Source organism: Gymnodraco acuticeps, unplaced genomic scaffold, assembly GCF_902827175.1.
Source record: "Gymnodraco acuticeps unplaced genomic scaffold, fGymAcu1.1, whole genome shotgun sequence".
Lineage (NCBI taxonomy): Eukaryota > Metazoa > Chordata > Actinopteri > Perciformes > Bathydraconidae > Gymnodraco > Gymnodraco acuticeps.
In genome coordinates this window covers 1391318-1417876 of record NW_022992250.1, presented here as the reverse complement: position 1 = coordinate 1417876, position 26559 = coordinate 1391318, and the positions used below count along the sequence as shown (strand labels likewise).

The following is a 26559-nucleotide window of genomic DNA, read 5'->3' as shown; positions in this document are numbered from 1 at the left end:
AAACAAAAAAGAAGATATAATCTGGATGCAAAACTGTTACGAATAAAACTCGGTATGGTCCTTTTAAAGTATTTTCTTGTCACTAATCCATAAATAAACGCATTCTTTTTTCTTTGTGCCCTCATCCCTGAATTCTTCCATCATTTGTATCCATCCCGTCTTTATGAAATCGTCTGATGTTTGCGTCTGTGGTCTGCTGAATTGTTTAGTTGTGATTTGTAATGTAAATATGTGGCTGCGTGTGAGAGCACCGCTCCCTCTGGATGCCCCCTGAACACACAAAAACACACTCTTAGTCATACACACACACACACACACATACACTGCATATTCAGAGAACAACCAGCAGCTGCCTGACTGGCTCAGCTCTGTTACTCCTGCTAAGCCATAATTGTTCCCGGACCTCTGCTCTCTAAGCGCTGGTTCGCCCGAGCCAAGCGGCTAACCATCAGCAGCCCTTACAGCTCGCTCGCTCGCCTCCAGGCCCCAACCGCCCAGTGGATGAAGACCATGGTCTTTGCGAAAGATACAGAATGTAGGGCGGCTAATACTCGAGAAGAAAAAGGATGCATGTTCCATTATTAGATGATTTAATCATTTGATAACTTCTGCTTTTTGGCTACAGTGAATATGCTGTTTGGAATTTAAATCTAAAAAAATACGGACATCTAAACTTGGAGAGTTTACAAAGACCAACTGTGATGCATCTGAAAAGCTTCTAAGGACATTTTGAGTTTAATTCTTCATCTTCGAAACAGCAATTAACAAAACACTCTTTCCAGGAGCTCTCGATCATATCACATGCTCTTTTTCAGTATACAACGTTTTCCCAGCTGCCATTGAATCGTTTGTTACCGAGTTCTTAGGACTATTAAACAGACTTTGACATGAAATTGTCCTGTAAACATCTTTCAACTGAGAGAATGAGTGGAAATAGAGCTTTTCATAAAAGGGAAGAACAAGGTTGTGTGAAAGTGCTAGAATAAAAACGTACACATTGGAGTCAATCAACGATAAATAACTCCACGTAAGCAAGTCCTTTTAAGTACAACATTACCAATAAAACAAGATCTATTTGTTCTCCCCTCTCCCCAGACCTCTCTACCAATCCTCTACTCTCATGATGTCTCCCTTTATTTGTTTGCATCTGTTTCTTAGTCCAACCGTTTCTTCCTATCTCTCTTTCCCTCGCAGCCTCACTCCTTTAATCTCGGTCCAAGAGAAACATGTCGGGAAACCAAAAAGCCGAGCAGCCTGACGGAGGCCAAACCAGGGATCACTTCTCCCATCCTGGACTCCTTCCCTCGTCTCCAAGCTACTGCCTGTGATGCCGCTGTGAAGTACGAAAAAGGCTTTCAACCCATTACTTCAATGTTCATGAACTCCATGATTTTTCCATGACTGGTTCATGACGAAGCGCCTCATCCACAGCCAACATGTCATAAGATAATTTCATGTCGTGCAACAATAATTTCCAAAACGTCGGCTTTGCTCAACTGCTTATCTTTTCTTTTATGCAACACTTCAGCACCTGGGAAATGCAGCCTTAAATGAGAGTTTTTTCCATGACGACAGATAGTGCATGTGCTAATTTGGGACGCCTGGAGTTTCCTTTGCCTGTTTGATAAGCACAGAGCTGCACACACATAATTATAGCACTGATGCAACACATTAGACATCTTTGATGTGACTTTTTAAATGCATGTTGAAGCCGGAATTGTAATTTATCTTATATGAAAAACACATCACTTTCTACAACCTTATTCTCTCCATTCATATGTTTTCCACTGTAGGTCTGAAGCTTTTGCAAACAGTAACTTCTCCATTTAAAGCGAGATGCAGCTGAGCATAACAAGTTTCCACTAAGGGAGGAGCAGCAGTGTGTGTGTGTGTGTGTGTGTTTATGTTCTTCAGGTGACAATATGACTTGAGGCCTTTATTTTCCATGGTAAACCACAACAGGCTTAAGCTCGCCTAACTGTACACAGTGAAGACACACACACACACACACACACACACACCTTTGTCAAAAGGAGTAAAGATGTTTGCCCCAAGTACATTTGTGTACCGCTAATATATAAAACAAATCCTTGCTCCACACCCAGCTACATATTTCCCTTAGACGCTCTTCTGAGCTCTACAGAAAGTAGCTTAAAATGTTTCTATTACAGAAGGACAACAAATATTTTATTTTATGCAAAAGTATCATCTTGGCCACTGGGAGTCTCCGAGGACATTTGGGAACTTTATGGTGAAATTCCCAAAAGAAAACCCTAACCCTAAATCAACAATCTTCTCGCTTGCTTCCTCTAATCAAAACAGCATACCACTGACTTGATGTTTAACTAATGGATGCTTAATTGAAACCAGTATTCCCTCAGCTGGCCTGGGATTAATGGGCTCTGTGGGGGGTGAACTGGAGTCGGCATGGCACTCACGCTGCGCCGCTTGTTTGTGACAGTGTCAGAGTTATGGCTGCCTTTAATTGGCAGCATTTAGACCCCGGGCGCATTTTGAAAGACAAACAGAAGAGAAATGAGAGCGGGAGATGGGGTGAAGGAGAGAGACCAAGGCCGAAATGCGAGACAGGAGGAGAGTTGAGGAAGAGTTACAGATTGAAGGGTTCTCTGGGGTCCTGACAATGGGCTGGCTGTGCCTGTGCCTGCTGTAAATCTGCTTCTGTCTGGAGGGGGATTCAGCGAGGAGGGGTAGAAACATCATGGAGGGAGTCCGTCTGACTGACTGAATGTCTGTCTGGCTTATTGATGGCGCCAGTTTCTCCACAAGAATTACAGTGAGACGATGGGGATACATTGTTGCCAAACAAATCATCAATGCATTCAATTATTGTTTGTTTCTTCGTGATTAACTTTAGTTTGAGGTTTTCACACTTACAAAGTTTATTAGACATGAATAATGATATCTTGACTGGCAAATGTTTTCAGATGTAACTGAAAACAGGAAGGCAAAAATCACAAAAGTTGATATCTGTAGCAGACACTGAATGCATATGAACAATCAATGTGTAAGAAACGTAATCTTAATAATTATGTAATGAATAATAGAAGCTACAAAAACAAATTGATTCTGTAACTCGGTTCAGGCCAGGAAAATATAAATGGAATCTATGATTTAGTCTCGATCATTTTGGCTGTGGCAGCTATGCTGCCCACTTTGGTTTCTGCCAAGAAATCCACTTCCTGTTGTTGAAAGTGTTTGCATTAGCCCTGGATTTGTTCATTTTCCTTGAGGTGGTGAAACAGTTAAAGGTGTTCTTCGGGTGTCAGAGTCTGTTTCAACTGAGGCTGTGGTTTAGTTTTACCAGGTGCACAGCGCGGTTACCGCTTCTCATTGTTTACTGCTCCCTCCCTTCCGCTACTGCACTTATCTTCCTTCATTGTTCTCTCACACTCTGTCAATCTCTCTGCCTCTCCATTTCTGTCAGACTAGTTTGTACTCCTGTACTCCTATTTGTCCATCTTCATCCTCCTCAATCTGATCAACCCAATCTGTGCCCGTCTGAAGAATCAGATGTTTTGTTTTGTTTGTTCTTCACTTCCTGCCCACCCACCTCTGCCCTTTCATCTGTCCTGGGTGTGCATACAGTGTTTCCCACATACATGTCCTGTACTATGTGCAACACCTTCACACACACACACACACACACACACACACACACACACACACACACACACACACACACACACACACACACACACACACACACACACACACACAACACACACACACACACACACACACACCACACACACACACACACACACACACACACACACACACACACACACACACACACACACACACACCACACACACACACACACACACACACACACACACACACCACACACACACACACACACACACACACACACACACACACACACACACACACACACACACACACACACACACACACACACACACACACACACACACACACACACACACACACACACACACACACACACACACACACACACACACACACACACTTGCTCTAGTTTTCAGTTTGGCCCTGAAAATGCACACACAAGTCGATGTACCACAACACCTTCTCACACACCCACACAACACTGATAAAAAGAAAACTCTCTATGAGCTCCATTACTTCCTCAAACTAAAGATATTTGCTGTCAGTAACAAAGTATGTGCCTGAATATGTAAATAAATCAGTTTGTTTTTCCATATTCCTTTTAGACTCCTTCTGCTTTCCTTTCTTCTACTCCCTCAATCCCTCCCATCCTCTTTTGAGACATCACCTTTTCCTCAAGGCCGCCTCTTCTTCCTTGCCTCTCGTTTCCAACAACTTTTAATTCCTGACGCGCTAATCGGATGCATAATCAACATTTTCGCCATGTCCTATCACTCCATTATAGCACCAAGGCCAATGGGAACAAGACGTTGTGGCTGTGTTTGTGCGTGTTGCATCTCTTAAAAGTGTCCCATGGCCACAAAATGTGGGCATGGGTATCTTTCCTATAGCAACAAAACAGGGCAAAACAAAGGTAGGAAACCAATTTGACGCATGGCCCAGCTCCTTTGGAGGAAACCTGTTGATGAGGGAATTCCTCCCTCTCCCTTTTCTGGCTTCAAAACGACATTAACACATGGACGCAGTGCAAAAACATATGACACATACCCAAGACATCACGGCAGACACACCTCTGACAGTAAACTGTAACACATTCAGCCGGGACTCTCCTTTACGGAAAAACATCATTTTAACATGTAGCCCGAAACTAATGACACGGTCCCCGATACACCAGAATTGTGGTCTCATTTATTAAAAGTAATTTATATGTAAATTGTTCATGAGGTGTTTACTACATCATCGTGATAAGAGAGAATATTAACATGATTTGTTCTCTGCATAGTAGTCTTGTCTATGAACAATGCACAATGTCTGTTAGTGTGTCAGTGTGCATGAAGAGGAAGAAGGAAGTGAAGACAGCTTACCACTCTGAGGGGTATGTACTACTTCTCTGTGTAGTAAACATGTGTGTGTGTGCGTGTGTGTGTGTGTGTGTGTGTGTGTGTGTGTGTGTGTGTGTGTGTAGGAACAGTATTAGGGGTCTTAAGCATGCATGTGTGTCATGTGTGTGTATACAGTATACTGTATAAGTATGAATAACGTAAGGCGGAGGCTGCTTCCTTTCTTTAGCAGATGAGTATCAAATGAGGGAGGATTAGACTTATGCTCCTGTGTGTGTGTGTGTGTGTGTGTGTGTGTGTGCGTGCATGTGTGATCACAGCCATGTGTGCCGGGCTGCTTCATGCGGCTGTGGAGGCTCCAGCTGGTCTGGGCAGAGCCACTGGCATTGGGGCGGAGAGGGGTGGAGGAGGAGGAGGAAGGGGTTTGAGTTTCATTTAGGCGGCTATTTTTATGAACACTATTTTTAATAAAGTGCATATTAAAATGATGATAAAGGTTGGGGCGAGGTTTTGAGGGCGAGATGAGCCGGTGGTGGAGTTGAAGGTTATCAATTACTAACAAATGTGGAAATATGTTTGATGTTTTTTCACATATTACTAATTATTAATGAACAATTCTTTCAAATGAGAAAGTCATAAACAAGACCTTAAGCACACCACTAAGTTGCTATGGTCGGACATCTGCAACACATTACATTTAAGCATCAACTTGAATGAATGAAAATGATTCATGTAATGAGGTAATTAAGTATTCTTTCTGGTGCTGGCTACGTTTTGATATGTTTGATTGGATTGATGCAATACTTTGACATTTAATGAAATGTGTTCTGTGGTGATGAGTTGGATCAGAACACCTACGTAAGTTAGAAAGTCACAGTGCCCTTTAAAACCTCCTACAGAGAAGACATTGGGAAGTAAGAGCATTTTTATTATTAAACATATATCATTGTGCCTAACATTGAGGTAACTGATGATAGAGGAATCCTCAAGTACAAAATGTAAGGGCTTGAGTTGTCCTTGTGCTAATGCCACAACAAACTGCGTACATTAACATACATAAATACAAATAGGCCACATGCACACGCTATTGCAAACATACATGTGGGAACACACTCAAACAGACACACAACATTGACACTGTTAAAACAGTATGAGTTGTTTTGTTGTTGCACAAAAAATGTATTAACATTTATTTCTATTTATTTTTTCCTTTAATCATATTATTTATTTTGTATACAAACAATCCTATTATCTGATTCTGTTATATCACCTATCACATGTGTCATTAAAGACTCAGATACTTTATATCTGTTGTTGCAAATTAAATATATAAAAGAACAAGAAGTACCAACTGAGACACGCACATACAAGATAAAAGTACCATCCTGTACCACACACACACACACACACACACACACACACACACACACACACACACACACACACACACACACACACACACACACACACACACACACACACACACACACACACACACACACACACACACACACACACACACACACACACACACACACACACACACACACACACACACACACACACACACACACACACACACACACACACACACACACACACACACACACACACACACACACACACACACACACACACACACACACACACACACACACACACACACACACACACACACACACACACACACACACACACACACACACACACACACACACACACACACACACACACACACACACACACACACACACACACACACACACACACACACACACACACACACACACACACACACACAGAGTGTAACCAGGTTGTAAATCTCCCTCACAGCGACAGATGAAAGAGGCAGAGCACATACTCACTGTGTGTGAGACTGCATGCTTGTAAGATGTTAAATCATTGGAGGTTAATGGCTAATACACTCACTCTGATGTGCTGTTTTAGTAGAATAATCTACTCAGTACAGTACTGACCCATCCTAGTGTTAGGGGCAGTGTGCTGCCATTATGTACGGCGCCCGGGGAGCAGTGTAGGGAACGGTGCCTTGCTCAGGGACACCTCACTTGGTCTTTCCGGGACTTGAACTGGTGACCTTCCATTTGCAGTCCCTATGGACTTCGCCACCACCGCCCCTTGTGTTACAGTTAGAACTTGTTCTGAATTTCCTCCAGTACAGCTGTGCATAATGCAAGTCATACTTGTTTGCTGGGTGTATGAGCAGAGATGTGACCTCATGACCAAAGTAACACATGAGACTAACTCTGACCTTTGTCCCTGTGCTGATCTTGACCAGGTCATTCTATAGAGTTGAACTTGTTTAGTCCAAAGTTTGGCAATAATGATATCAGGGTATATGCAGGAATCCTGAAGTCAAATGTAAGACCTTTTAAGACCTTTTTTAAGACTCTTTCCATACATTTTAAGACCCCATCGCCACTTCGAGTTTTAACCGGTTACATTGGCGACACACTTTACCTCACATTGACTATATACAGTATTGATTGTCCTTCCTCCTTATCTTCCAACCATTTGGAATGAAAGCAAACTTGCATTTCCCCATAACGATGTTGTTTAAAAACCGACGTAAACGGACCTTCGCGCGCTATCAAGCAGTGAACGCACGATGTCCGGTTCAGGTGACGTCAAACCCAACGGGATGCCATCAATAAACTACACAGAATCACACTACACACCTACGCAATGATTACATTCAGGCAGACTGTAGAATACAACCTCTTTGGACCATTTATATACTTATTGAAAACAAGCTACAAAATGTAATACCTTGAAAAATGCCGTTTAATAGCCTTAATTTTCGCTAAATTGATTTATCAACTTTTAATACATTTTAAGACCCCGCGGACAGCCTGGATATATCGTGGATATTTATAACATCTAATGAATCTAATAATTAAGTGTCAATTTCATACAGTGCATATTTAAATGTTACTTGGCCTCTTTTTTATTAATGTGAGTTTATCGAGGACATTGATGAGATGTATTCTTGTTATTCTCTCTGGTGATGCTAATTATTTGTTAGTTTTTGGAAACTACAGAGTTACTATGTGTAAACCACGAGGGTAATAGCATCCGCTAAGTCACTAAGTAGGGACCGCTTTGTGAAACTGTTCAACAGTCTGATTATTGACAGTTATCAACAGGAAATGAAACAAGACTTTAATTCCCATAGGTCATGTGACTTCTTAAAAAAGAAAAAAAACTCTCACTCTGACAGAAACAAACAAAGTAACATGACCTTTATATCACTTAACTTCCCACAATGACGACTGCAAAATAATTAGATTTTCCCCATTGACATAAATGTGCAGCGTGACAGTAAAGCGTCAGAACTGGATTAAGCACAAATACATATGTATTCAAACAAACTCATCGTGCTGTGTGTAATAAGAAAAGCAGCTTCATTGATATAGAAAGACATGAAACTGCTTTTAATCAAGAAAGACAGCTAATTCAGCAGTGTACTTTGAAGCTCCTCACTAACCAGGGATTCAACATATGTATCATATTTACAGGTTGTGGCCCACTAACCTACAAGCTTATTGTTGTGGGTCTGTGTGCGTGCAGATCTTTTTTTAAATGCCCAGCTACATGCAACATGAACACAATGAGAGAGTAAGCTGCAAAGCGTGAAGCCGTTTTTGGAACTGCAGACTCTTTAAACGCTCTGTATTTCCATGTCTAAGTTAAATGTTCAGAGTTTGCTCTCGTTTGTTGGATGTTTGCATGACATTTCTTCTTTACATTGCCTTGCCTGCCGTGTATAGCTCAACCACACTGTTTAAGATAGCTACTTTTCCTATAAAGGTCTCACAGTATTTAGGAACCAGTTCCAATCCAGAACCTAAAAAAATGTTTTTTATGTTTTGAAATGATTCAAAGATCAGTTAAAGGTGGGGTAGGTCAGTTTGAGAAACCGGCTCGAGATACACTTTGTGTTATATTCCATGGAATGCTCTTAACACCCGATAGCAATGAATATCTTAAGCTGCTTTGACAAAAAATCCATTAAAAAATGTCATCTGTGGAAGCCGTGGTACTGTAAAAAGCACGACCAATCATTTTAGCCGGCCCGGCTAAAGTAACTGGATGGCCTACCTGCCTGTCAGCCTTCCATCTGTGCACAAACTTATCTCGTGCCCTCATTGGTCATGTGCGCGTTCGTGTGTGTTGGAGGAGGGGCTCTGTAAGGAAGTGGCAGATTTGTTCCTGCTGTGTATTTTCAAATTCTAGCGCACTCGAGCTGGTTTCTCCAAAATTACCTACCCCACCTTTAAGCTTTATAATTGAGTATATATTGGGGGTATTCTGATAACACATTGGTTTGAGAAAGACAATGCTGCCACTGATTAACTTTGAACTGAGGATACACATCGGGGGGGCCCAGACACTCGCTCTGTAAACAACGACAGAGGAGAAACTGAACGGTTTCGTTCCACAGGCCAATGACTCACCTGAGTGCAACAATATCCCCACACACACACACACACACACACACACACACACACACACACACACACACACACACACACACACACACACACACACACACACACACACACACACACACACACACACACACACACACACACACACACACACACACACACACACACACACACACACACACACACACACACACACACACACACACACACACACACACACACACACACACACACACACACACACACACACACACACACACACACACACACACACACACACACACACACACACACACACACACACACACACACACACACACACACACACACACACACACACACACACACACACACACACACACACACACACACACACACGTTGTGCTCTCTTCTCTTATGAACGTTTCACAAAAGACAACAACATTGAAATGAGGAGGTTTTATATTCCAGTTAGTTCCTGTTGTGTTGGAAGCTGGAACCAGTTGATATGGACATTTTATTGATTAATGACTTAAATAATTAACAAAAACATAGGAATTCTGTCTGACCTGCATGTGCTAATGCTACATTCTGCTTTACGGCACAACGGGAGATAACTTTGCAGCATGAACATTGAATATGCTCACGCAAAGGGGCTCGAACTCTATGTCAATTTCAAAGGCCGATAGCGGTAACAGTAAAGGGCAGATGGAAAAAAAACATGTTCGACCTCTAGCATCCTCTGGGTGCCGGGAAGCGTGGGAGGAATTATGGGAAATGTGGTCTTAATTTAGAGCAACACTAGCACCACACGAGGTTAAAAACTGTCTCAACCTCTCGTTCTCAAGTTATTTTTACTCCAGAAAGCATCGCAGTTATCTGAGGTTATACTCAGTGGGTTCACACATCTGCATTAAACATGTCTGGAAGTATCGAAAAAGCAGACTTAATAATATCAATCAAACATCCCACACTTCCTTTGCCAACACCTGTCTTTTACGGCTCGATTTTTCCCCCCGTCCCACCTTCCCTCTGCACCGGAAAGAAATAAGTGGATGAATAATTACAGGTATAAACACCTCGGGGCCATCTGAAGGGGTTTTTTCCTCTCCTTCTGATATTCTTTTAAACATTTCCGCCTCTTGAATTAGTCTTCTGAACAGTTTTTCTTTAGGTGCCTTCACAGCCCGCTACTTCAAAGCCGACATGAGGGGGGCTCTTGTGGTCATTTGTATTTTTATCCAACCCCCCCCTCCCTCTCTATATAATGCTCTCTTTACCATAGCCCTCCCTCTTCACAGTTTATCTATCTGTCTTCATCCACTTACCATTTGAGTGGCCATCATTTCTGTCCCTCTTTGATGCAGCTAGGGGCCACAGTTTACGCTTGACAATATGTGAAATAATACACACGAATACTCAGGTATGAAAAAATGAAAGGTGTATTTGTGAAGTATATCTTTAGGTATTGTAATTGACACGTTACACTCATTTTATGATATTTGACAGAATAAACAAACCGTTATCAAAGCAATACTTGAAGTGATCCTGGAAATGATCCTCTGACACCACGGAAACTGGCTCATATTACAGATAGATACATTTGATCTACACTTATCTAGCACATCGGAGGATATCCAACATGTATTAACTGTTTTTGTTCTTACTTCCGCGGACACATTTTTTTAGGTATAAAAGCCAAGTATTGCCATTTTAGTAGCATTTAAATGTATCAGTGAAACACTACAACATAGAAAAATGACATGCCACTAGGAAGAGGCAACTTCTCCTGTGTTCTTGTTGTCTCAACACAAAGAAGAAGGATTTGTGCATGTCTGCAAACATGGAGACTTGCTGTCCAATCATCATCCTCCTTTCACCTGATAATTTTAGACGACCATAATCTTGCGCTTACATACATCACAACAATGGCAAGTTAAAACTCTGCCTGTTTCTACATTCCATAGCACTCATCCACAGTGGAAACATCCAACTATTATCAGCTTTTTAAAGTATTTGTTATCCTTTATTGTTAAGTAACATGAATGTAACTTGAAACTTCTTGGCGTATTTAGGAATGTATTTAAAAAGCAAAACATCCTTAAAAAGACATGCAAGATTGTCGACCCGAGCTTTTTGCTGCCTTCTAGTGAAAGCTGCTTTTCTTTTAGGCCTCTTAAATCGTAGCGGCGGGGTCCTTATCGTAGCCAGTCAGAAGCTGGGAGGCCCCCGTGTCGCTCATCCCAGCCCCTGGGTCTGTATGAGGGGGGGGGATTAGGGAGGCCTCAGCCTGTGTTGCTGCCATTGTTTACAAGGGGACTAGGGGCTGAGCAGCCCCCATGTCAGCACAGCGATACAATAGGAAACAAGGAAGTGGCAAGATCCTAGAGACTCGCACACACACATGCCATTCCCTTGATCTTGGAGGATCAACTTTGTATTATTTGGGAGATACAAGGAGGAAAAGAGCAGAGGTAGGGGAGCTTGTTAGCGACAACAGCTGATTTCTGAATGTGAGAAAAAGGAGGAGGCATATGACAAAGTTTACAGGCTTAAGACATGAAACTTTACACTCCGCCTCTACCCTTCCCAGCCATGTTTACTGTCGCTCAGCAGTGTTCCGGTCAATTTTCAATTTCAGTCGGTGGAATGAAATGTCAAACAAGCAGGAAAGTCCCTCAACCAAGAGAATGACACCGAGCTGTTAAATTCCAGTGACTAAATGTACACAGCCAAATACAACACACATGATATTGGATTCCCAAAGTGACTGGTTAGTACAGTAAACCCGTTACAGTCGGTGAGCAGGTAAAGAGAGCAGGAAAGTGTTTCAGAGCGGTGTGTTGTCCTCACAGCTTGTTGACGTCTTTGTGTGACCACAGTTTCCACATCACAGGGAGTTTCACAGCTTCTCTGACAGTGAGGAAAACGCATACAGCCGAATATCAGATGTTAGTTTTTATTGCTTGGTAGTTTTCAGACAATGATCTGCAAACAGCTGACCGTCTCTCACACCGACGGCAAAGTGACCTAACAACCAACTGTTATGAGTCCACAGAGAGCTTCAGCAATACTCATCACGTTAGGTCCTTTTTAGACTTTCACATTCAGAATTGAGATATTTCAATGTGTAAAAGCTGCTTTAAATGCCAACTTCAATCCAAAACAGTAACGGTGGACACGCTGAATATGGTTATTATTGATTAAAGTCGGACTACTGGAAACATATACACCAATCAGTCTTTATGAGCAGTTTCTTGACCATTTGAAAAAGCCCCTTCCTCACTGATACCTCATTCACACCAACGCAACTCCGGTTCAAACTCCGTGCTAGAGCTTTTCAGGTTCAGAACCGGTTCTTCGGTTTAGCTCCGATTCTTTTCACACCGCCCAGAGTCCGACTGGTGCTGCGTCATCGTTTGCGTCATGACGTAACCGTTTGCGTGCCTGCTTCATAAAGCCAAACCGGGCGGAAACCCCTCAGAGCTGACACCGACAACAACAACAATGGCCGATTGTGCTCCAGCTTCCTCTGTACCTCTTCGGAAGACCAGATTCCCAGTAGGTAGCTGGTCTCTTCAGTGGACCACTGCTGCTTGTTAAGTTTCTCCATCGTTGTGTACAAGCTGGATAAAACGTGGGCTTGTTGTTGTTGTTCAGGAGTTGATCCCGCCCCTGCCCCTGCCCCCGCCTCGACGTAAGCGTGACGTATGCGGTGCTTTTGCTCTGGCCAGACAATTTTTTGGTGCTTGAAACGAACCGGATTCCGGAGCTAAGAGGCTGCTACCGCTGCGGTGTGAACAGGAAAAGCCGGTGCTTTTCAAGCTCCAGCTCCGAACCGGCCCTGAAACACCGTTGGTGTGAATGAGGTATAATAAGACTCAATAAGCAAACTTTATCTCTGCTCTTACTTTGGTCCGAAACACCGTTGCTATGTTCTGCTCTGTTTGGTCTACATGTGTGCCTCCTCCAAGGCCATAAATAACCAATATCGCCCACATATACTAGATGTTTAAGGGACAATTGCACTCATCTATGTAAGAGAAAATATCTTAATTTAAAGGCATGGTCATGAGATGAAGTCAGCTGATATTAAAGAGGCCACAACATAGAAACAAGACTCCTTTGTGATGCAGAGTTACAGTCTCAATCGATTCCCAGCGTTTTCTCTCTTTTTATACAATCCATTATCAAGCATTGAACGACAGCAGCTACTTTATATTATAGATAACTTTATAACAGATCCACATGACTTCATATGTATTTCTTCCGCTACACTGCAGCGTTCAATGAGCTGGCAGAAGTTCTGTAGGTCGCTCAGAACCCCTTCAGCAGGACAGACTCATTCTGACACACAGGTCCTCAGGTTAAATGTTGCTTAAACTCAACATTGAAAATCGCTTCTCGATCTTATGACATCTTTGGAGCTCGGAAGTATCATGGAGTTATTGCAAAGAAATTAAATATAGAGAGTTGAATTGAAGAAGAGCGATGCTTATAAACAGCCAAGATGATGAAAGAAGCACAGGAAAGAAAATAAAATGGATAGTTGGAAATGCTAAAGAGGAAAATACTCTGACTATCTCCCCTCTGCTGGGGTTTGACTTCTTAAGACAATAGAGCCTTGTTAAGCACTGGCTAATGTTAATCCACAGCATAATACACACAGCCAGCAAAAGTTTATCATATATAACAACAACACTGGCGAAAAGCACACAAACACACCATTCAGTAAACGTTAGCAAACCACAAAAGGCAAGCCTACGAAGAAACACATGCAGATTAAGATTAACACTCAGAAAACATTAGTTACAAACAAATGACTTAATGTAATGCACTGCCTTACATGCTGCAGATAAAGCTTTATCCAAAGACAACACCAGAGGGAGTTGCTCATGCTTGAATCCCACTAATCGTATTCTTTGGCCCCTTCCTCTGAAAGGACAGCTGATATCTACATGAATCTAACAACAGGGAAATGTCACATGAAAAGCACAATAGGAGTTATATTTATCACTGAATGGGATAAGGAGGGAATTCTCTTTTCAGCAGCGATTAGAAGCGTTTTTTTCACGAGATGTTAACATTAATAATAAGGGCCGTCTTTTTGTTTATTACAGTCAGTCAGTTTCTATAATTACAGTTTCAAAAACGTCTTTCAGAACAGCCCAGGGATTCTTTTTTCTTCACGTTCTCATTTGGAGCTTTATTTTTCAGATGTACTTTATATACTGTATTTTCAAAAAGGCATGAACTATGAAATAATACAAATAGTGTTCCCAGGGGAAGTAAGAAGAATGAAACGGACAAATATTACAAATCATATCTGCCTTTCAGTCATTCAGAGGATGCTCTCACAATGAGTCCGACAGTTCAAAGCAGTTTACGGGAACACACAAAGCTTTTGAGAAATTGTTTCTTTTGGCTGGTAAACGCTGACAACATCCAGCCTCCCACTAATTTTGAGTGATAATCTGACAGGGAAGTTATCAGCTCGGGAAGACATGACGACAGAATGTGTGCGGCATCTAACGATTATCTTAATTATTGATTCATCTACAGATTTTCTTTTAAATACTAAAACTATCCCTGACAATTTCTTCGAGCCCAAAGTTATATTTATTTGCTCAGGTAAAATATGTCCTTATTTTTGAAAATCTATTTTATCTTTTGAATTTGTAATCTTTGACATGAAGTGTAGAAGCCCATGAACTTATAATGGAACAGGTATGTTGAACATAAATATAACCAAGCGCTTAACAACTCTGTCAACTGCAGAAAAGTCATCAACAATTGAAAAGAAAAGGCTTGTATGTGCTTAAATGAGAGTATTTACTGACCTTACATCATTATTACATTACATATCATTGGGTGTTAGCTTGTCAGATTAAAAAAGCAACCTGAAGGCATTACTAAGGGACTCATAGGAAATCATCACTTTTATCTGACATTGAAGAAACAAAATGAACACTGAAAAGCATACTCTTCACACCACTTCCCAGATTGACCAGCAGCACAGTAAGGAAAGAGTGATCCTCTCAGTCGAGGCAGACAGAGACGTGACATGGGTTGCCTTGTCACACATTAAAACCACAACAGTAGGAAAACACCTAACAGCCCCGTCTTCTGTAGGGCTCCCAGGCCTATAGTTTCCGATCCATCTCTCCCATCCATAATCAACCCCCCCCTCCACCCTACACCCTCTAGTCTAAACCACCATGCTCAGCCCTTTCAAGTGGCAGGTAGACGGGGCCTGATACGCCGCTACCGCCTCACAACCAGCGGGCTAATTACAAGGGAAGCAGCAACAAGTGAGCATTGTGTGGAGTCTCCAAGACACACGGGGAAAGAAAGTGCTCTTTATCTTGCCACCACCAACCCGCCCCCCCGCCCCCCCCCCCCCCCCCCCCCCCCCAATCCCACCCTCAACAAAAACAATCTCTGAGAGGCTTTGCGGTTGGCACTCCAGGGTTGGAGAAAGAGAAGAGAAGATTTGGAGACGAAGGTGAAAGAAGTGGAGGCACATCGATGAGAGACACATACCATAACACGACGCGATGCCGGATGTGTCGTGTTATGCTACGACGAGTATTAAGATGTTTAAGGAAATACGCTCTTTCTAGTACTAGTAGTTCATTTAGATTATATTCTCAATCACAGTGTAGGGTAACTCATTTAGAGAGGATGTGGTTCCCTGGGAGATGTATGTCCATCTGCCTCTTTTCACAAGTAAATACAACTTTTATGTGCAAAAGTGAAAGGAAATAAATATTGTCTAGGATATTCTTTCTAAGAAAAACTGTAAAAAGTCTGTAACATGTTGACTACCCTAACTTTTGTAGGCATAGTTCGAATCTGGTGGCTTGAAGTTAAACAAGGGTAGAACAAAAATATACAAAGAAAGTCAAAACAAAGAATTCCTACATTTATTTATTTTAAAACAATTCTCAGTTTCTATTGTCTAACTGTGGTGGAGCAAAGAAGACACTTCACAGGAGCCGTTGCATTGAAACTTAAGCTTATTTCCCCATTAACTAGTGCTAATGTGGTGAGTTTGAGGTATTTTTGGAGGAATTATTTCACCAGGAGATAGTCTCTAACAACAGCCATCTATTTTTCACCCTTCAGCGACCCATTTAAAATCTCCCATGACCAACAGCTGGGTCATTACACATTAAGACAGCGGGGTGAAACACACGAGCAAATCACATTCTCCAGCCAGAAAGTAGATGTTGTGATACAGCAGATTCCCAATTCACTGTGCCTCATGTTGGATCAGCCCAGTAAGTGTGATCTCATAAACATGCATGTCTGCTGTTTAGCAACGTCTTGTCTGCAGGAGCAGGGGGTTAATTCAGGCAACAGGATTACACAGCACGTGAAAAATGAATTAGGCACAACCACTCATGTTTGGTGCAATTAGTCAGCCTATCCATGGATATTGGTTCTCATGGATGACTTGAAGGGATTTTATGATAAATTATTTTTAAGGCCTGTCTGGCTGGATGAGTGATACTACATACTTGACATTTTTCCCTGAGCCTTTCAGATGTTTGTTTTAGCGGTTTAACACTCAGAACAGCTATTAAGGCAGCAACAACCCTCTTGCCATTCACGCACGGTGCAAACAGATGGGAAACGTCATGTGAAGCGCTTCACGGTGACGGCATCAATCAGATTCCAACTTCAGCAAAGGCGTCAACAAAAACAAGGTCTTTTTTCGGCTGCGTCTCTCGTGAGGGAAAGTAAAGCTTCGTTTCATAAGGCAGTTAGGCGGGAAACAGCACAGTTCAAAGTCAAATCAGAGCACATGTAACGTTTGAGAAGGATCTGCAGTGCTGTGACTGATCTCACACTAACGCTCCTCTTTAAAACTAAATCGATTTCAGATGTATTAAAGTAAAGGGGCGTCAAATGTCTCTGTTTTGCAACTGAACATAAAAAGTAATGGTTTTGGGGCTTAAACTGCAGAGGTGTACTCATTGTAGATCTCAATCACATTTGACTATACTTAAAGAAGCATAACTGGCAAAAAAGCCTAACTATTAGCCTCTAAATGTGTTAAAGAAATGTGTCCAACCCCTCAAAATGACTTTTTCCATGAAACACACATTTTCAAGACCATGCAAAACAAATTAAGTACACATTATGCAGAAATGCCCAGAAGTAATATTCAAGCCTTAATCCAAATAGACTATAAAAAACACCAGCACTTTCATGCCCAATATCATGCCATCGCCGTTTGGTACGCATACAAATCTGACTACTGAGGACTTTTTGCTTCAGCCCAAAAAATAAGATACTAGTCATCGGCCACTGGACATGAAACAATTCCATCCCTGAGTGTGTGTTTCTGTCTTTCTTCTTATGTCCTTAGCAGTGGTGGGGTAATAAGAAAAGAGTATCACCACTAAAATGTAATATTATAAAAACATAATTATGTATTCCAGAATATGTACTGAAGCACAAAACCATGATTTATGAGTTTGGACTTGATACTGAAGATCTTTAAATAGCAGCTAAATGGCATAAACTTCCACTGGAGTCCAAAGTAGGACGTAAGCATTAGGACCTCAGACACCTCTGAGCTACTGACACAAAAAACCTTTTGGAGAAAAACAACGGCCAGCAGAGAATAAAAACAGAAGCTGACTTACAGATGGAGAAATGGAGCCGTTGGGGAGGTAGGGGTCAGGCAGCATCAGGAATGGATACCCCGGATACGCCTGCGTCTTGTACATGCCTCCATCTTGGTGCTTCGACACTGCCAGGACATGAAGAACAGCAAGCAAGATTTAGAAACTCAATAACTCGAAGAATGTTTTAATGGGACTTTTAATAGAGCCACTTTGTAGAAGTTGTTTTCTATAACTCCTTTGATTTGTTGGCTGAGAGTAAGGGCATTATTCGAAATTAATAGAAGTTAAAAACCATGTGTTTAAGGAATAAAACTAAAATGTGATACTCACTCCCACAATGCTAAAAGATTCAACTGTGTGTCTCAGAACAAAAAGGAAAGACCTGACATCCGAAATAAACGTGCATACAAAGTAGGGCAAGTATTTACAAGTGTTGTAGTTACTACATGTTATATCCTTGTGTGGGCACACTGCAATACTTGAGACAAAAGCATTACAAGCGTCACCTGAGAGGCGTGAACTCCTGTAGCCTATGTGTTAATTTATCTCTCACCACCAGCCATATTAAGCATCAGAGGCCTCTCTGTGGGTCAGCTGTAACTAGGTTATACCGGCTCTGTATGAAAACAGACACACACTAAACTTTTTTACCGTTTCAAAGCCCAATTCCTTGTCATGGAAGGTGCCCAAACTTTTAATATAACCAAGGTGACGGAAAACTAAATAATCCAATCACGCAAGCACAATCCGTCTTTTCTGTGGGTTTCATTTTTTCCAAATAGACACATTTGAAACCACAAATCCAAATTTAAGGAAGATTTTGCTCATAGGAACACAATGCTAGAATATTTGTTCCCTTTCAGAAACCATTGGAATGAGTTACACAACTTGAGTACAGCCTACAGTGACGCCTATAATTAAAACTGCCATGTATACATTCTCTAAATGTGCCTTATCCTTGGGAGGGAAAGTTAAATTGCCCTGTTCTTTTTGGGTGGCAACCCTTAAGAAATAAAATAAACCTCTCAAGGACCCTGGTTGACCCCACTTTTGGCTAAGTATGGCAACAGCTTCACTGCAAAAAATATCAAGGGTTGAGAGTAAAGTGGAAAAAAGTATGTAGATCTAAAATTGGGGAGATAAAACTAGCTGCCAGTATGAGGAGAATATCTTGAACATCTTTTATACATGATAATATAGCAAACATTGTTACATGAGCTCATCTTTATAACTATATAAAACATAAAAGTACTTCCAGAGTCCATATTTCCCCAGTTAACATGTTAATACAGATATTTAAATAGTTTTTGTTTTTAAATAGCTGTCATAACAGTTTTTGTTGCTACGTATTTTTCTTTCACCGTCTTTGTGTATGCCCCACATATACCAAACCAAATTCCTCGTATGCCTATGTGTTAACATACTTGGTAATAAAATAAATCTTAAACAATACTCTATGTGAATGCTGAAAAGAAACACAGGAAATGCCCTCAACAAAGTTATGTTTCGAGAGATAAACTGGAGAGCTGCCTACGGTGGACCTCTTTTGCAGTGTGCACCTGAACACAAGTCTTTGAAGTTTGTTTTAATGCAGCAACACGTGTCCTGCTGACCAAAATACTCCATAGTTTGACACGGTGGGGGGGGGCTTTTCTTTATCGCTTCTCAGCTGTTTTCTGAGATAGCAGTGGATACTCAAACCCACAAGACAGCGAGTGTGTCTTCTTCTCACCTCCGTCGTGATGCTCCCGGTGCTTTTCTTGGTAGCCCCTCTGCTCGCCCTGCTGTCCCCGTCTCACCGCCTGCAAGGCACCGACAACAAACACGGGGTCAAAAAGTACATAAATATAAGCACACAAGTGTCAAAAAAAGTGTTTTGGTTCCAATGTGTTATCCCTTCCCTTTAATAAACCCCTGGTAGCCTGTGCATTTTACTACTGTAACCCCTGAAGGCAGTCTCATTCAACGCTTGTCAGCAGCGTGTAAAATAAAACAAGCTTCCTCACACACTCTTCCCGTGTTACATCCACACACACTCCGTGCCACCTACCGCTGAGTTCGGACTTTGATTTATTTCCGACTCGTTCACCAGAGAGGACTTGAGGTCGGCCAGGTCTCTCTCTGTAAACGCGTTTTCTTGGATTTTCTCCTCTTGCTCCCCTTCGTCTTTGAACGCTATCATCTCATCATTCGCTCCCAGGTCGTCCCCGCCGCCGCTGCTGAGCTGAGGCATGTCTACTTCTCCCACCTCCTTTTGCGGATGTTTAATAAGTTAAAAAAAGACGAACAACAAAAAGAAAAAGTATAAATAAAGAGAATGTACGGAGTTTCTCTCCTCTGTCTGGGGCGCCTCTAAAAGTGTAGAAACCCCAACCACATACAAGGGAAAAAAAGTTGAGATTTCTCGTCCCCCCGGCTGGCTGCTTTAGAGGAGACTAATGTTTCCCTACAACAGCAAACAGCTCATTTGAGCCCAAGACAAGGCGAGGAGTCCCGACATCAAAGGGCGCCGACCGGATGATTGACAGGTCCGATGACTTGTTGGGGGGTTGGAGCCTACGATTGTTTCTGTGGAGGGTTGAGCCCATGGTTTGGTTGAGCCTCTTAAAGAGACATCACCTCCCTTTGCTTAGCTGAACAGCATTATTCATGACTTCCAGGGGCGCGTTCACGCCGTCCTCGGTCCCTCGGCTGCAGACTGCTGCTGCTTTTTGCCACCAAAACTTCATCTAAGTCAAATAATCAGCAAAAGCAGCATTGCAGATGAGAAGGTGTGCATTTAAATGATGATTTCTGATATTTTTGTTAAATGGCCTTGCAACTTTCTCTTGCACTATTTTATTTATATTCTGTTATATATTGCAATATATTCGTAGTATTTTATTTGTTGCATTGTTTGAGGATCCTTGGACTTAAACATGTCATTGCTATAACTACACTGTAGCTACTGTGCTTATGACAATAAAGCCTTTGCATTTGGGAAAATTGAATATTTAAATCAATAATGGAATGCTTGTTTCAGAATATGTTTTTTCCCCCTTATATCCATTGGGGTTTTCAAGTCACTTTATATCACAACTCTACTATATTCATCCAACACCTGTAATTACTTTACAGTTTGTAACTGTACATTTTGCACTAAAAAGCAAACAATGAGCTTAAAAAATACATTGATTAACTATACCAACAATGATTGAAATAGGTGAAATACTAACTAGACATTTATTAAAATATTTGAATAATCCTGATATGCAGGGACATATTTAAATAATTGAATCATGTGATTATTATACAATTATTTTTATTTAATTAATATGTTTCAGTAAGAAATGTATTAAATATTTTTACAGTGTGACATTGCACAAAATACCTCCTTGACCACTGCATATTTCTTAAAGTAGCTGCAGCTGGATTTTTTTACAGTTTCATTTATATTTGAATACTTAATTGCAGATTTGAAATCTTAATCACTACCTCATTAGTTAGGATATCAACTATGATCCTAAAGCAACATTTGCACAGATACTTTTTTTTCCTGTCACCACCAGGTTTAAAATCAAATCCTCTCCATATGACAATTATACACTTTGAGGAGCTAAAACACATTTTGACAATCAAATATTGGGAAGATGATTATCTCCTCTGAGCATGTTCATTACTGTCTATGTTGCCCTTTAAAGAGTTTTCCCAAAGGTGGTTTACATAATGTTGGAAAATGTGCCATCTGAACTTTATTTCTGGTCACATCAGTGCACATTAACCAGGATTTTCATTAAACGTATACCAGACTTCCAGTATACTGATAGATGCAGGATTCAATCGTGGTGAATGTTTTTATTTTTCATGAGCACTGGATTTAAGGTCGCCCTTTTCTCATTAACAAACTGTTGGTGATTTGTAACTACCATACTGCTCTAGTAAGAAAAATGTAACATTTCTGGTATCAAATGTAACTGTTTTCTCAGGGTGTCATCATCAAGTTAGTTCATACATTTGGTAATTTTGCATTGTGAGTTTTTTCCTATCCCAACTGTCCTTTTGTAGCGTCTGTTCTCACACTGTTCAGTTTTTTTCACATTGTGGAACAAAAGCTCCTCGTTTGCATGGGCAAGTGGCATCTCAGGCGAGAAACTGCAAAATGTAGGACATTCTGTGAAAAAACATCAGAAGGCACGGCATGCTCATCAATAACAGATGCACTGCATGTTTTTGACTGGTCCTTACATCCCTCAGATGTTGTAACAGTCTCCAAAACAGCGAAAAGTGTTAGCTGTTGCAACTACTTGATTTGAGGAGGGGAAAGAAGATACAAAACAAAGTTCAAAGATGTAGACTTGTAGTTCTGATGTCTTGTCAAACTCGTAACTTGCCTTCCCTTATTTTCCTCCCAATGCCAATGCATTTTTAATGCTGAGACAGTAGCATAGCTGGTCTTCAGAGTTTTTAATTGAGAAATATTTATACACTCCCATGCTGTGACTTAATACTTGACTTAATCTGAGTCGGTTGCCTTGAATGAAAATGATGATCCACAGCTGGGAAACAGAATTAAATACAAACAGAAAATGGGTCCAGTATTTGCATAAAACTGCATATTTATACAATATCTTCGATGCATATTAATAAAAAGATTAAAATGAGCGGTTTTAATGTATGCAAATCTAAATTATAAATGAGTTGTTTAAACTCCTTGTTTATTCGCCTTGATTAAATATAGACAGCTGTTTTTCCAGAGAGACAGCACTTCTCCTGTGCGGGCCACGCTGCCTCGTGAGCTCGCCGCGCTCTTATCTCAACACAGTTTCCCATGGATCTGTGCTGATAGTTTTCGCATCATCGTCACATGGTTCACAGGTTCACCTAAGGCTAAAGTCAGCCTGTCTGTCTTTCTCTTATACAGATACACAAATCCAGAAACTATCTCTCTCTCTGTACACATGCTGTCTTTGTTGAAATGCTTATGTAAGTGCTTTTAATTGGGCATATGTGCCTTTAATTGTGTGTCAATTGTGCTCATGTGTTTTAACCTGTTCTTATGCTTATGGGTTTGTCTGTGCTTATGTGATCGTATACAGTGTCTTCTTTTAATGCCATCAATCTTCCCTTGACTGCAGAGAAATCTGGCACATTTATATGATATATATAAATCTACAATATCCCTTTTAAATATATTAATTTCAAAAAACAAAACAAATACTTTGATACTATCTGACCTACAAACACTTTTTTTTTCTCTTTGTATATATCTCTCTTTCTCCCTCTATTTTGATTTGGATTATTCCTGTCGGATCAGAGTCATATTTGAAATTCACACTACACCGTCTTATCAGTCCACAGTTTTTGTGACACACACACACCCTGAGCATCCTTTCCTTTGTCATCATGTTTGATCTCAAACTCTAATGACTGTCGTGACAACACAAATGGCAACGAAAGGCCAAATAAGGAAACATGATCAGATAGAAAAGATAAGCAGCCCACACAGAAAATAAGAGGATGTTGCTGCTGTGACCCCAGAAAGTGAGCTCTTCACATACAAGTGCTATCTCTGAACAAGACAACGCCTGTAGTTGTTCTGATAAAGGAAGTGCACATATCTTATTGTTTTATTAATCTAAAGCATCTAGCAGAGTGTAACACACATGACTGCGCAGTAATGCTAACATTTAGAATATGTCAGAAAGCAAAGCACTGTTGATTCAACAACACTGTCATTGCAGTACTGAGACAACAAAATGCAGTTTAGTGTAAAGTGTGCATTATGTACAGTGGGCTATAAACAGTTCAGGATGAGAAGTATGCATATACAATATAAAATGGGGAATTCTTGGTATTTAGATATGTTCTAGCTACAACATGCTGTTCTTAAATGTATAGCAAAAATAAAATGTCGATAAGGAAAGTGTTTATTGACAACATAGTTAATGGTCTGGACTAGTTTTGGGATGAATCTAAGCTGTTACAAGACAGGATAGGACAACAGAATACATACTTTCTGCTTCCTAAAATCGTTCAGACTTTTTAATGTAATAAAATAACCGTAAATGGTGAGATCCTCACTGTAGGGATAGATAATAAGGGGAAACATCATACATTAACCAATTTTTATTTATGAAGACTAACAGGGAAAATAAATGATGTCACTCAATGCAAGACACCAAATATCCACTTCACTGTCAGCGTGTCAAGGACTCATTTTTTTATAGGAGAACATCATTACAATGAGTCCTTTTCCATTGCTTAATCATTGGTGGGGGAAACGTTCCTTCTTTAACACGCTTTATTTTTTATTTTTCATACATAGATGAATCACAGTTGGTTCAAAAAAAGATTATATACTCTGCTTTCTAAAGAAACATCAGGCGCATTAAAGCGGCAGAGTAATTAAATCATGTCCTTTCATTGGGGTTAAACCACATCCAAGCAAACTGCTCTTAACTGGAACCACTTGTGTGCTTTTTATTGGTAGTTTTCCTACAATCAAAACCATGTTCTTCTAGGCAGCAACAAGCCAGCAGTGTGGAACCTGAACAAATCTTTTCAACAGTTTTATTTTTCGACCGACGTTTTTCAGAGAAACAGTTAACTTTTCTATTGTAACGTCAAATACTCAAAGTGGTTTTAGTGAGATTGTGACTGACTTATGTTTAGTTGGACCACCACCAATCCGCATGCAACAAAAATATTTAAAGGTTATGGATAGATGATGTTTAATACTGTGCAAAATATTATTAAATTAATCATGTCTTTAAGCTTTCACTAGATGTTTTGCCCTACTTTCCTCTTATCTGTGATAATGTCTTTAGGTAGAGCCTGTATTTAAAATGAATAACAGCAGTAACCACCACCAAGAATAGATGTTACATTCACACCAAGATTTTATTGAAATGTAAGAGAGAAATGGTGTTTCTTTTCCTGAAAGATGTCCTTGCACCTGCATTGAAACCACATACTGGCCAAATACAGTATACAAAACAAGTTTCTGCCCTCATGTAGCTGAGCACTCGAACCCGATGCTCAGCCAAATAAACCCTAATAAAACCCCTAATATGTTGTGCCAGATAATGAGTCGTATTCAAGTTCTACTTTGCTGAGTGCTTGCTGATTTGAATGTGTCTGTCTCTTTTGATCCAGTGGAGTCCCTTCACCTCTTCGTTAGCTTCTTATCAAACATTTATAAGCTGATATCTCAGATCTGGGCAGGGCTTTGGGTGTGAAATCAACAAACATAAGCAGTGGAGGTTGGAAAATACATCGCTGGTCTTCAGGAGAGGATCAAGATGCAAAACGCTCTATTTGTGACTTTGTGTTCAGATTGCAAGATTGACATTTTATCAATGTACAAATTGATCCTATCTTGAGCCATTTTAAACAATTGAAAGTAACTTTATCATTCACATAAGACTGAATAACAGCATAAAGAGCTATGGACCCCTTTCCTACATTTACTCTGAAGAAATTACAATATAGACAATTCCGGCTCAATTGAATGAATGACCGTTCAAGCACACATTTAAAGAACTTTTTCTTTTTTTTTGCAAATGAGGATTTCATTGAATTTTCAGAGAAGCTGCTCCAAGGATCATCTTGTGCCTTCCATGTTTCATTATGTGCAAGCAGTCACTGTGTAATAAAGATAACCCCTTTTTTGTTTTTAACCGTCTGTATCTCTGTTCGGAACTAAATCTTTGAAATGCCTGCGCTCTTGTCCCTGTGTGCTCAGAGGAAAGAACAAGTGAGCTGTGGTTGGAACAGCTCCATCTTCGCTCCAGTTCATGAACTTTTTAAAGACGTGCATTAACAAATCATGCCCCGGCTTATGAAAAACAGGGCTGATAGTGACTGGAAATAGCAGCAAAAAGAGCTTCTGCGTCACGCCATGTCACCACCAACACAAACACACCGCAAGCTTTCTCTCAGTGTGTCGCTGAGCTGATGGGGGTGAGTCGAGGTGATTTGCAGGTTTATGCACGGGGTGTGAAGACAGGTCTAGAGGTTGGAAGATTATGTTCAACATGGATCCCATGAGTAGTAAACCAACAAATAAGCTGTGTGGGACTCACACTGAGGGGCCTTGTCATTGCAGATTCAGTCAGGATTCAACATATGGCTCGTTCTGAATAAGAAACAGATCGATACTAATCATTCATCGTTTCCAAATGCCTTATTGCTGTTTGCTTTTTGTATGCATATTGTTGTGCTGTCACGCTTGACTTTGCCTGTGATAAATATCACGGTGCAAACAAAACGTTAGACACAAGATAGACAACAAATAAGTGGCATGAATAAATTAGGGGACAATTAGTGAGGGATGTTATGATTTGATAACATCTACATCTACAATGATGTTGTGTGACAAGACATTTTTAATAAATCGTGAAAAGTAAAAAAAAAAGTAAAAAGTTAGTTTACTTCTATCAGCCTTCATTTTGATTACATTAGATAAGAACGAGATGATGAGGAGGATCAGACCTTGGCCTTTTGGTCTGCAGGTTAACGTGCCCTCAGCACACACAC

At 40.7% G+C, this 26559-nt stretch overlaps 1 protein-coding gene across 10 annotated transcripts in view; it reads right to left on the bottom strand.

Annotated features, from left to right (window-relative positions):
- The window catches only part of tcf7 (transcription factor 7), a 70444-nt gene extending 49838 nt beyond the window's left edge, over positions 1-20606 (bottom strand). For 7 of the 10 annotated variants that reach the window (XM_034206767.1, XM_034206768.1, XM_034206769.1 and 4 more), the window contains exons 1-3: positions 20093-20606; positions 19775-19844; positions 18061-18167 (exon numbers count right to left, since the gene is read on the bottom strand). In XM_034206767.1, coding sequence (XP_034062658.1) covers positions 18061-18167; positions 19775-19844; positions 20093-20275 — 360 coding nt within the window. In that variant the 5' untranslated portion in view covers positions 20276-20606. The remainder of the gene's footprint in view (positions 1-18060; positions 18168-19774; positions 19845-20092) is intronic. The other 3 variants (XM_034206775.1, XM_034206776.1, XM_034206777.1) reach the window with 3 other exon arrangements.
- Positions 20607-26559: the final 5953 nt, after the last annotated feature.